This window comes from Geospiza fortis, unplaced genomic scaffold (genome assembly GCF_000277835.1).
Source record: "Geospiza fortis unplaced genomic scaffold, GeoFor_1.0 scaffold55, whole genome shotgun sequence".
Classification (NCBI taxonomy): Eukaryota; Metazoa; Chordata; class Aves; order Passeriformes; family Thraupidae; genus Geospiza; species Geospiza fortis.
This window is the reverse complement of record NW_005054308.1, coordinates 10,653,956-10,666,879: the sequence shown is the minus strand read 5'-3', so window position 1 is coordinate 10,666,879 and position 12,924 is coordinate 10,653,956. Positions and strand designations below refer to the sequence as shown.

General features: G+C 53.1%; 1 protein-coding gene across 1 annotated transcript in view; it reads left to right on the top strand.

Annotated features, from left to right (window-relative positions):
• Nucleotides 1-12,924, top strand: part of STK10 (serine/threonine kinase 10) — a 46,542-nt gene that overhangs the window by 5,329 nt on the left and 28,289 nt on the right. Inside the window, exon 2 of the mRNA XM_031055225.1 lies at nucleotides 11,782-11,946. Coding sequence (XP_030911085.1) covers nucleotides 11,782-11,946 — 165 coding nt within the window. The remainder of the gene's footprint in view (nucleotides 1-11,781; nucleotides 11,947-12,924) is intronic.

Below are 12,924 nucleotides of genomic sequence, written 5' to 3'. Positions count from 1 at the left end.
TTTTTGCTTTTTTTTTTTTGCTTTTTTTTTTTGCTTTTTTTTTTGTTGTTTGTTTGTCTTTGGGGGTTTTTTGGGGGTTTTTTTGGGTTTTTTTGTGGCCCCGAATCGCCCCTTTTCAGAGCGATGCTTTTGTGAGCAGCCGCCGGCGCTCCCTTGCCAAGCCCGCCGGTGCAGTGAATGAATGGAGGGAGCTTTCTTGGAAGTCGGCGCTTCCAGGGCTGTCTCCAAGTTTTCCTTGGGGGTTTTTTTGGGTTTTTTTGTGGCCCCGAATCGCCCCTTTTCAGAGCGATGCTTTTGTGAGCAGCCGCCGGCGCTCCCTTGCCAAGCCCGCCGGTGCAGTGAATGAATGGAGGGAGCTTTCTTGGAAGTCGGCGCTTCCAGGGCTGTCTCCAAGTTTTCCGAGTCCCCGGGGGTGACAGGGGATTTGTGTCCCCGCCGTTGCTGCCGGCAGGAAAAACTCGGGAGGGCCAAGAGGAGCCGGCTCCGTGCTGTGAATATTTAACCTCGGGCTTTAGGGACGGGGATTTGAAGGACCAAAGGACTTTGCTCTCCAAAGCAGCGGCTGTCCCTGCTCGGGGCTGTCCCGTGTCCAGCACGGGATGGGTTTGGGGTGCAGGATCCCGGACACACCTGTGTGACAGGAGCCGCTCGGAATGGGGGTGGGAATTGCCTCTGGGGCAGCTGGGGCTTGATGGCCTCGTTAGATCACCTGAGAAGGTATTGCCTTTGAGAAAATGAGAAATAAACAGGGCAGGAAGGGAGGCGGGTGACTGCCGGTCAGGACAGGGGGATTTGGTGTTTATTTCTCATCTCTGTCACGGTATTTGACAGAAACTCTGAAAAAACTGAGTGCTAAATACCCATTGAGTGAAACCTTTTAGTGGAGGACCCTATCTTCTAACAAAACACAATTCCTAAAAATCATATTTAAATCCCTTCTCCATTTATCCTTCTGAAAGCAGCATCAGTAGAAATTCTGTTGCCATTCTGCTCTGTGAGGTGCATTGGAGACACGTTTGTGTGTAGCAACACTCACTCCTGGATGATTCCGTGCTTTTATTTGCTCAAGTTTCTCAAACAGTGACAGGAACCAGGTAAACAGTGTAAAATAACCTCAGTGGCCTCCGAGAGAAAGGAAAACTTAAATAATTATTTAAATGCTTTCTATTTAAAGCATGTATGATGTACCCAAAGTAGGTGACTTAGAGAATAAAGCTACTTTAGAGGTGGCTGGTTTGGTTTTTAGCCTCTTGTATCAGAATGCCTCAGTTATTAAGCCCAGCCTCACAAGAAAACCATTGTCACAGTAACTTTATTACTGGAGGTGAAGAATGTCAGCCTGTCGGGCAATAACAGCTCATCTCCAGCTCCTTTCATCCCCATTTTGACACAAATGAGAATGAAAATGTCCCAGTGGACACCATGTGTTTACAACCAGAACTTGTAAACCTTCTGGAATATTCAGGCAAATTTTTGCTTTTGTGGAGTTTTAACCCTGTAAGGCAGGGTGAGGTTTAACATCGTGCCAGAAATCAATGGGTTACTTTATTGTATTTAGCAACATTTCACTTCTGCATTGCTTTGATCTCTTCTCCACCTGTTCTCCATTCCATCTGGCAAAAGGTCATGGCTGGATTTTGAATTCTCATCCAAGAGTTTGTTCATTTAAGAACCCCAAATTATTTGGGGGTGCTGTGCTATAAATCCTTATTTTAGGATCATAAATCCTTATTTTATAATGATTAACAATCCTTATTAATCCTTATTTTAGGATTAATAACCAGAGACGCATTTTCCTTTCTCCTAAAGATTTTTTTGTTGTTGTCTCCTTTTGCCTTTTTATATCTGGGGTGGGGATGAGTGTAAGGTGGGATGTGAAAGAAGGGGTTTGTCCTCTTGTGCTGCTCAGCTGCCAAAAAAGCAGCTGAATAAGCCAGCAAAAACCTGCAGAATAACCCGGCAAAAACCTGCAGAATAACCCGGCAAAAACCTGCAGAATGACCCGGCAAAAACCTGCAGAATAACCCAGCAGCTCAATAACCGCCCTGTGCTCCAGCAGAGCGGAGGCGCCCAAAATTCAGTGAACAACTTGAATCATTCTCTTGACCTTAAAATCAATTTAATTTTCCCACTAAAGGCACTGCCTGGAGCGAGGCTGAGTGTCTGCAGGGCCCTGAGGTTTTCAGGATGTTGGAGTGAATTCCTGCCCGTTTTCCAGCCCTTTTCCACGCCCGGAAGCGTGGGGAGGTGACGGAATCCTGTGCTGCATCCTGCCCCGTGTGCCATCTGCTGTGTCCCCTTGGAAAGGTCTGAGCAGGGCTTTGTTCTCTGGGCACTCAGACCTGGCAGGAGCTGAGGTGTGGAGAGATGGAAACACGGGCTGGGTTTGGGAGGATTTGGTTTTATGAGGCTGGGTGTGAGCGGGAGGAAGGAGGGTTTGGGGATTTGGGGTATTCCTGCCCTGTGGAATCCTGTCTGGAGCTCAGACAAAGCTGAGCTGGCTTCTCACAGTGTTTCCAAAAGTAGGACAGGCTTCATTTAAATACACATTAATTAAAAAGAATGAATTTTATAGTGGAGTCTGGGTCCTACACGGCAGACCTAAAAAACCTGCGGCCAGCAGAAACTGGCCCTGGGATTTCCCTGTTTTTATAGAAAGTCTTTTTGCAGCAAAAGAGGATCTGCCTGCATGAGGAACCAGTTGAACAGAGGGTAATGAAGCTGAAAAGCAGGAGGGGGTGGGGAGGAAATGTTTCTTTCTAGCTCTTATTCTGTGAATGCCGTGGCCTTGGCAAGGCCAGAGGTGCACTGAGGACAGGGTGGCAGCCCAAAGGTGACCAAGCTTTGTCACCACCTCAGCCAAAGCTCGTTAAATGGATGATCCCAAACCCAGCAGTCGGGAGCTGTGGTCAGTGGGTGCCAGCCTGGGAAGGCTCCAGCCCACCCAGGGTTGGGGTCTGTAAAGTTCCTCACTCAGACCCTTCCCAAGCTACCTTAGAGGAAAAGCAGAGTTACTTTCCTGGAAAGGCACCTAAAATACTGCTTATAAACCCAGAGGGTCTGTGCTGCCACTTCAGAAAAGAAAAGAGAAAAAAGCAAAAAGCAGAGTTATTCTCCTGGAAAAACACCTGAGATAGCACCCAGAAACCCAGGGGATCTGTGCTGCACTTCAGAGCTGGCAGCGTTTGGAGGCACAAGTGGCAGTGGCAATCCCTGGCCTCTCAGGGAAGATGCTCAGGGTGAAACCAGCGGTGCAGGAGCCCCTGCACCTCCTGTCGCCCTGCAAACCGAGCGTTCCCTGCCGTGTTAATGCCCCAGGAGGGGATAATCCCGTGTTAATGCCCCAGGAGGGGATAATCCCGTGTTAATGCCCCAGGAGGGGATAATCCCATGTTAATGCCCCAGGAGGGGATGCCTGTGTGGGCATGGAGAGCTCTGGCTGCTGGGGCATGGCCAGAGCCCCCTGCCTTTCTCCCAGGGATTGTTTTGGTGCTCCTGTGCAGCGCTATCTGCCCTGCCCAGCGCTGCCGATGGGGACAGTGGCTCTGATAAGGCAGGGTGGGGACAGGCTGGCCTGGGGGGTTATTCGCTGCATCCCTGCAAATCGCCTGCACGCAGCTCCATCCCCACTCAGCAGCGCCTCTTTTGTGCCCTGCTTCTCCTCTCCCCTCCCAGGCACGCTGGAAAAGGCGAATTTTGGGTGATCTGATGTGCTGTGCTGCTATCGGTGCTGCGCATGCTGCGGGCTGGAAATGTGCCTTTGAAAAGGGGGTCATGAGAGGCTGATTGTTGGGTTGTGCAGCTGCCTGCAGCAGCAGCCTGGGGCTGTTTGTGGGCACCAGGGTGGCCCTGGCACCACAGACCCCCCTGCTCATCACCCCAGGCTGCACCACTCGCGGTTGGCGCAGGGGATCCAGGCTCAGCTCTTGGTTTCATCCATAAGGGAGCAGGGTTAGGAGGGATTTGGGGAAGGGATTGCTCCCAGAGAAACTGTGGCTGCCCCTGGATCCCTGGAAGTGCCCAAGGGACACTTGGATGGGGCTTGCAGCCACCTGGGATAGTGGAAGGTGTCCCTGCCCATGGCAACAAAATGAGCTTTAAGGTCTTTTCCTGCCCAAATCGTTCTGTGATTCTACACTTTAATTCCTGGAAAGGGTGTCGCAGAGATGTTAATCGGCCGAGTTAACTTTGAAAAAGAAAAGGGAAGGAAAACAGAAACAGGAGAAGATTGAGCTGATTGGCCACAAAAAAATGTAAGATCAGATCATGGTCTTGTCCTTTAGAACTGCTGAAGGGTTTCCTTAAAATCTTTTTGCTTGGGAAGGAGGAATGGGAAGGTTTAACAATGTTAAACCTGGCTGAACTTTAAACTTGATTTTCACTTTGAGCTGATGGAAACGTGGGATGCTCTGTCCCTGCTGCAGCCCTGTGCTCTGTGGCTGCCTCTGTGTGACAGGGGACAGGGACAGCTCTCCATGGCCTAAATATTTGGGCAATGACTTCAGTGGCACAGCCCAGCTCCTGGCAGTGCTGCTGCCATGCGAGCTGTGGAGAGCTCAGATGAGCCTTTCACCCCCAGCACGTGGCAATTGCTGCCCAGAAAAACTCCTCCCTGATTTTGTGAATATTTTGTCTCTTGAGAATCCAGCTTCCCTGGAGAAAAGGTTATTTTTCTGTCCATGGGGTGCTGCTGTAAATGTGGGGTTCTCAGGTGGTCCCCAGGGGCTCTGGGGGTGGCTGTGCTGTGTGCCCATCCCCTGGCACTGCCAGCCTGGCCCAGCCTGAATGCAGAGGGAGCAGAGATGGAGCAGGAGAGCCAGGGCACGCTCTGCTCCCGTGGGAAAGGAGGGGGCAGCTCCCCAAGGGCAGGGGCTGGAAGGGGCAGCGTGTCCCTGGCACAGAGCACGGCCGTGGCTCTGCTCCGGCTGCAGCTGCGCTCTCTGCTTCTCTCCTGGCTGGGGAGAAGCCCCTCAGTGCCACCTCCCTTCCAGGCAGCACAGGGACCTTGTGTGGCCGTGTTCACAGCGGTTCCAGGATGAGGGAAGAGACGAGGATCTGGCACCATGGTTCAGAAGGCTGATTTATTATTTTATGATATATATTACATTAAAACTATACTAAAAGAATAGAAGAAAGGATTTCATCAGAAGGCTGGCTAAGGATAGAATAGCAAAGAATGATAACAAAGGTTTGTGGCTCGGGCTTTGTGTCGGAGCCAGCTGGGCTGTGATTGGCCATTAATTAGAAACAACCACATGAGACCAATCACAGATGCACCTGTTGCATTCCACAGCAGCAGATAACCATTGTTGACATTTTGTTCCTGAGGCCTCTCAGCTTCTCAGGAGGTAAAATCCTAAGGAAAGGATTTTCCATAAAAGTTGTCTGCAACAACCTTGCTGGCATTTCTCACCTCCCGTCCCCAGGGCTCCTGTCTTGATTCGCTCTCTGTGGTGTCTGGGGAGGTGGGAGAGGCAGAGAAGGAGGAGGCTGTGCCCAGCAGCTGCTCTGGGTTCTCCCCACAGCTGGATCTGCTGCTCCTGCCCTGTATTCCTTCTGCCAAGGGCAGTGCCAGCAGTGCTGGGCCACCCTGGCAGCTCACACAGGCAAGAGCTGAGTGTTTTATTGCCCTGCCAGGGCCCTGCTGAGCTGGTGCTTTCCAGCCCAGTGAGAGGGGCTGGAGCCAGAGCCAGCCCAAACCCCTTCCCTGGCTCTGGGGTGTCTCAGCCATCCAGCCCCTGCTCCTCTGGGCACCGAGCTTGTAGCAGGGAGTTGCTAGGAAACTCAGAACTGGCTGAAAGGCTTTTTCCCCTCTATTTTTTAATTATTTTCCCAATGTTGTGGCGTTGTCTGAATGCAGACAGGGCCAGGAGTGCTCCCTTGGAGCACAGTGCTCTCCCAGGACAGGTGATCTGAAGGATGCTTGGTGCTCTCAACTGTCAGGCATGAGAAAATTCACTTTGATTTGAGAAACGAGGGGTCAGCTGCTGAATGATTAATTATGTTTATGACATTTGGATAGAATGGAAAAACTGGAAATTCCTTTTTGATGCACAGAAGGTTGTAGGTGCAACTGGAAGCATTTGATAAATAATGTTTACTAATTTGTTCTAATGAACAACAAATACATTACACATATTGCAGAACCACTGCAATCGGAACCTTTTATCCATGCTGTAAATCCATTCATTGTCATTACAATAAATTAAGAGCAAAGTTGGGCATTGTCACTTTTTCTATTTTAGGCTGAAGATGCTGGGTTGAGGTGGAACTTCCCTCTCCTCAAACCTTGCCTGTTGATTTGCATGGCCCAGGAGCTGTGCCTGGTTTCTGTGGGTGGTTCCAGCAGCCCCAGCCCCCTCCGTGTGCCCCTGTGGCTCTTTGGGTGCAAGCTCTGGAGCATCACGTGCAGCTCTGCTGCTCTCTGGGCTTCTCATCTCTGCCCCCCTTTGCTGAGCTTTGAGGGCCAGGAGAGGTGTTTGTGCTGAGCTTTGGTCACACTTTTGTTTGGCAGAGCTACCCAGGGGCCATGGCTGTGGCTGAGCTCTCTGGTGGGGCTGCTTTCCTGCCCTGAGCTTGTGTAACCAAAGGAAGGCATTTCTGCTTTTTAATGTGTTTTTTTTTTTAACGGTTTTTGGGGTGTTTCATCAGCCACTTCCCCTTCCCTCTTGCTGAAATGTTGCCTCAGCTCCCAGAGCAGCAGTGCTGGGGCTGTGCTGCTGTCCCCTGGCCAGGGCTCACCAGCTGCTCTTTGGTGGCCCCAGGGCCTGAATCCAGAGTTTCAGACAAAGCCCCAGATAGGATTCATTTATGGTTCCAGGGGGCCTGATAGGCTTGGAAGCCATGGAATGGTTTGGGATGGAAGGGACCTTAAAGCTCATCTCATTGCAGCCCTGCCGTGGCAGGGACACCTCCCACTGTCCCAGGTGCTCCCAGCCCTGTCCAGCCTGGCCTTGGGCACTGCCAGGGATCCAGGGGCAGCCCCAGCTGCTCTGGGCACCTGTGCCAGGGCCTGACACCCTGCCAGGGAACAATTCCTGCCCAAAATCCCACCCATCCCTGCCCTGGCAGTGTGAGGCCATTCCCTGTGTCCTGTCACTCCCATTCCTGAGGAGCAGTCCCTCTAATTTTTTTTTTTTTTTTTTTGTGCCCTTCAGGACTGGAAGGCCCCATGAGGTCACCCCAAAGCTTCACTCCTCCAGGTAGAGCAGCCCCAACTTTCCCAGCCTGTCTCCATCCCAGCTCCCATTGATTTTGTGACAGCAGCAGAGCACTGACTCGAGCTTGGCCGTTCTGTGTTTGTTTATCGATGCAGGGAGCTCGGGCCAGGTTCATCAGGAGCCAATTAATCAGGAGGCAATTAACCATGATGTAATCCCTGGGAATCACGTGAGGGAGCTGTGGCACATTGCAGGAGTGGGGTGGGGCAGGCCCTGCTATCACCCCCCAGCTGAGCAGCCCTGGTTCCTCCAGGCTCCTCCTGGGGCTCTGTGCTGGTGGCACCTGCAGCGTCAGCTCTCCTGGCATGGGGACAAGGAGGGCAAGAGGAGCTGGCACAGAGATATGGTGGCATGGCAGCCTGTGGAGGATGGCCCCATGGCCTGGGGGCTGCAGAGGAGCTGAATGTCCAAAGAAGAGCAACGAGGCTGGTGAGGGGCTTGGAACACAAGCCGTGTGAAGAACGACTGAGGGAGCTGGGGTTGTTCAGCCTGGAGAAAAGGAGACTCAGAGGTGACCTTGTCACTCTCTGCAGCTCCCTGAAGGGTGGCTGTGCTGAGCTGGGCGTCGGTCTCTTTCTCCGGGCAACAACAGACAGAACAAGAGGACACAGCCTCAAGCTGCGCCAAGGGAGGTACAGGCTGGAACTAAGGAGGAAGTGTTTCACAGAAAGAGTGGTCAAATACTGGAATCATCTACCCAGGGAGGGGGTGGAGTCACCATCCCTCGATGTGTTTAAAAAAAGACTGGATCTGGCTCTTGGTGGCATGATCTAGTTGAGGTGTTAGAAGATGGGTTGGACTCGATGATCTTAAAGGTCTCTTCCAACCTAGAAATTCTGTGAGATTCTGTGTGAATGAAGCCCTTGGGGGGCTCTCAGCTCCCCTTTTTGTGCCAGTGAGAGTTCAGGGAGGGTTTCCTCTGCCTCACCTAGAAACTGGCCGTGCTGAACCCTCCAGCCTTCCCCTAATGGGTTCTTTCAGGGCTTAAAATAGTTCTGGTGTTTGTCACGCTGCGATTTCACAATAGCTGCGGGGTGAGTCACAGGCAGAGGCCAAAGAGCCACTTCTGTCACCTGGGCAGGCGCCGCTCACCCCTCAGATCCACCCAAAGCCAGCAGTGCTTTCCCTCTGCTGGGCAATCCTGCTCATCCCCTGTCTCCTGGCATTCCCAGGGTTGGGCCAGCACCCCCTTTGCCCCAGGGCTCTGCAGGGAGCTCCTTTCCCCTGTTTCCTGCTCCTGTGTGGCTCTCTGCTCTCTCTCAGTTTACTGAGTAACTTTTATGTGACATTTGTGGAATGCACATTCCAGCCCTGCTCCTGCACTCACCTGTCACTGTGCACTTGCTCAGGGGCTCCTGGTGGCCACGAGGGGGTTTTGGGGCTGAAATCACTGTAATGAACCCCTGGAGCTCAGCAGCACCTCCTGGGCACCGTGCTGGCAGCTCTCTGCTTGGAATTTGTTTTTTTTATTTTTGGTGCTAATTAGCACCCCAAGGACAAATTATCCGTGGGATTGAAAGGTCCAGGAGTGGAGGAGCTGAAGATGGAACTGGCATCCAACAGTTTTGGGGGTTTTGCAGGGCTGGGGGATGAGCAGATGGAGAGAAAGGAGCAGAAGATCCTTGGAACTCCAAGTTTTCATGGTGCCCAGGGTGACCTGCTGGGCTCAGTTCAGGATTGCCCGTGCCAGCCACTGGGCATCTCCCTCTGCCTTGTGTGCTAGGAAGCTGGAATCTGGGCCCTGAGGGGCCATGGACTGTCCAGCCTGTCCCAGTGTTGGTCCTCCCAAGGTTCTGAGTGGGGTCACCAGTGTCTGCTCTGCACTCCAGGGGAGATCATTCTCCAAAACCTCACCCCATGATCTCCTTCCTGCTCCAGCTCCTTCTGCCATCCTGAGGGGCACTTTGGTCCCTCCTGGGAAGTGCCCTGGGTTGCAGCAGTGACATCCCCTAGCCCACCCATCCCTGTGCCACCCTGCTGCCTCCACAGTGCTGGGGCTGACGTCCTGAGCTGGTTTTGCCTCGGAGATGCTGCTCTCATTTCCTCTGGGGGGCCCAAGTTGGGACCTCCCTGTGCCAGCCGGGGGGATGTGGGATGTGGGCAGTGTTCCCTTTGCAGCTCAGGGACATGGGGAAGGGTGGGCGAGCACCATTCAAGGGAAATACAGGCTGGATATCAGGAAAAAAGTGTTTTACAGAAAGGGTGATAAAGTTCTGGAATGTTCAGGGAGTCCCCATCCCTGGGTGTGTTTAACAAAGCCTGGATGTGGCACTGGGTGCCAGGGTTTGGTTGAGGTGCTGGGGCTGGGTTGGACTCCATGATCTTGAAAGTCTCTTCCAACCTGGGGATTCTATGAATTCTCTGTGTGATTCTGTGAATTCTCTGTGTGGTTGTGTGTGTGGTTCTTTGAATTCTCTCTGTGATTCTCTGTGAATTCTCTGTGGATTCGGTGTGATTCTGTGAATTCTGTGTGTGATTCTGTGAATTCTGTGTGTGATTCTGTGAATTCTGTGTGTGATTCTGTGAATTCTGTGTGTGATTCTGTGAATTCTGTGTGTGATTCTGTGAATTCTGGGTCCCCCTGTCCCCGGGCAGGTGCAGGGTCTCCCAGCTGGGCCCCGGCTGCTCCCCAGGGATGCAGCCACAGCAGTGAGCCAGGCTGGGCTGTGCTCCCTCCCCGCCCCAATCTGCATTCTGGGGTGCACACCCTGACCCCAGCCCAGCTCCCTGCTCTGCCTTTCTCCAGGTGCTGCAGGGCCCCAGCATCCTGCAGGGGCTGGGCTGCCAGGGCCCCTCCGGGGGAAGCAAAGCTCCAGGGGAAGCCCCACCTCTTCTCACAATATTTACTTCCCCTGCTTGGAGCTCTCCCAGCTCTGGGAGCGCGGAGCAAACACAGTGGGGCACTTCTGGCTTCTGTTTGGAAGGGCTGAGCCTCTCCCCGTGCTCCTTCCCCCTTTCCCCCTGCCCTGCCCTCTGTGTGAGGGCATCTGCTGGTGGCTGGGTGAGAACCCAGCCGAGCTGAGCTAAAGAAACCCCCTAATTTCTCCTGAAAGCAGCAGGAGCTGCTGGCCTGAGCGTGGGCAGGGAGCCCAGATGGAAATGGATTTGTCCCCTGTGCAAGGACAGGGCTGTCCCTGCCAGCTCCTGGAATGCAGCAACGCTTCAAAACACAGCAGAGATCCCTCATGTTCCTCCCTCTGCTGAATGATTTGCCCAACATTCCTTCCTGCCCTGCCCAGCTGTCCCTTGGCTCCTGGTGACAGTGTCACCCAAGCTGCGTGAAGCTGCTCAGAGGGGCTTGTGGTGTTGGCAGCAGCAATTTATCCTCCCGTGAGCTCCCCTGAGGGTTTTCCAAACACAGAGATGTAAACTGCAGAGCGGGGAGAAAGGTCACAAGCAGAGCTTGGCCAGCTCCTCCAGGGATTCCATCCACAGTGGGAATTGTTCCCCTGGGGGAGGAGGTGGCACGGTGTCACTGGGGAGCAGTGGGCGAGCTGCTGGGAATGTCTGCATGCTCCTGAGTCAGCAGCTCCTGTCTCCCCCCTCTGCCACGTGTGACACATCTCCTGGTGGGTCTGGGCTGTGGATTTTACACGGTCACTGAGGCTGGAAAAGGCTTTCAACATCATCAGATCCATCCCCACCCAGTGCCACCTCCAGCCCTTCCTTGGGCACTCCAGGGATGGGGATCCAACCTTCCCTGGGCAGTTCCAGTGCCTGAGCCCCCTTTCCATGGGGAAATTCCACCCTGAGCCTGCCCTGGCCCAGCCTGAGGCCGTTCCCTCTCCTCCTGTCCCTGTTCCCTGGCAGCACAGTGCCATCCCCACCTGGCTGCACTCTCAGATAGATCTTGCTTGGATTATCTGCATATTCAGGATTTCTAGTAATTCACCTCTGGTATCATCAGAGCGCTTCTACACTTTGAGGTTTCCTTGCTTCCTTTTTTTTTTTTTTCCCCATGCTACAAACAACAGGCTGCATCTCCTTTCCTAAAAGTTTCCCTGAGATGGGAAGTGGTTTGGGCTGTGGGGCCTGCAGGGAGGAAGGAGGCTCCAGCCACTCTGTGGGCAGCTTTAGGAAGCAGAAATGCCCCTGCAAGTTTCCCCCCTGGTGTGGTGGCTGGGGCCAGCCAAGCTGAGCAGGAATTGCAGCTCTTTAATTTACAGGAACCATCCAGGGAACGATCAGTGTTAAAAGCCTCCTACATTTTACAGCATTTTGTGGCAGATATTTCTGAGTTGCTGTGCAAATTTCAGTCCTAATGCTTGGCTTGCTGGGCTGTGAGCACACACTGACAGCTCAGTTGGCCATCAACATAAAATAAAATAAATGGACTCAGTAAATGGAGATTTTCATCAACATAAATAAAAAGGGAGTTTTCAACATAGCAGAGGGCAACTTTTCATATTGACTACCAGTGATAAATGTAAAAATCAACCTCAGCCCAAAGCTGCTCCAGGGTGGAGTGCCCATCCCTGGAGGTGTCCAGGGAGCACATTCCAGAGCTCAGGAATGTGGTGCTCCTCACTTTCTCTGGACTCACCCTGGCTTTTCCTTCCAGGCCAAGAACAAGGAAACAGGAGCTCTGGCGGCTGCCAAGGTCATCGAGACCAAGAGCGAGGATGAGCTGGAGGATTACATGGTGGAGATTGAGATCCTGGCCACCTGTGACCACCCCCACATCGTCAAACTGCTGGGAGCCTTCTACTGGGACGGCAAACTCTGGGTAAGGCTGCCCCGGTGGGGTGGCACAGCCTCGCCCTGCTCAGAGGAGCGGGCTGAGGTGGTGAATAAACCCCTGTCTGGAGCTGCTCGAGCATCAGAATTGAGTCATGAGCTCACTCGTGCTCAGGGCCTGGATTTTCCCTGCTGTCCTCATCACCAAACTCTCCCCTAACCAAAGCTGCTGGTAAAAATCCAAGGGAGGGCCAAGGGATTTCACAGGGAAGTCGGAGTTGTGGTTTTCGCTGCTGTTAAGGGTTTGTAAAGGTAGAAAAAGCATCACCAATAGGTTCCCCTCTCTTTTGAAACACCAGCTGGAAGGGTGGCTCTTCCAAGTGATTTTCTGGATTTGGGGCTCAGCCCTTGCAATGCAGAGGCACCTGATAGCAAGAGCTCCGTTGTGGAGGTGCAGGAACGTAAAATGCAGTGGAGTGGGTCGGTGCAAGGGCTGGAACAGCAGGTTCCTGCAGCTCTCTCCCTAGCCCAGCAGGTTTGTATATGGCTTTTCGTTTCCCCTGCCTGCTGTGCTCTCTGAGTGGTGAAAGCAGAGGAAGCTGAGTGTGAGAGGCACCTCCTTCCTGTGCTCTGTGCAGGGCATGCAGGGGCTGAGGGAGTGACCTTGGGTACTCAGCTCTGTGCCTGGGTGAGGATTGTGGAAATCAGGTGAACAGGAGCATTTCCAAACCCATCTCCTCAGTTCATCTGCTCCTCCTCGAGCTGCAGGAAGTCAGGAGAGTGGCAAAGGCTGCGTCCAGCAGCTCTGCTGCTTCTTCCTTCCTGTTTTTTGATGTCTCAGATACCTCTGTGGCCTCCCTGGGTAGATTTAATCGAGTTAAAGAGGAGATCTCAGCTTCTGGGTCTTGCCCTGGTGTGCGCTGTGCTGTTGGAGCTGCCAGTCCCTGCCTGTGGTGCCAATCCCAGCCTGGCTCACTCCTGGCTCCAGCAGTGCAGCAGAGGGATGTTTCATTGGGCTGGTTCAGCA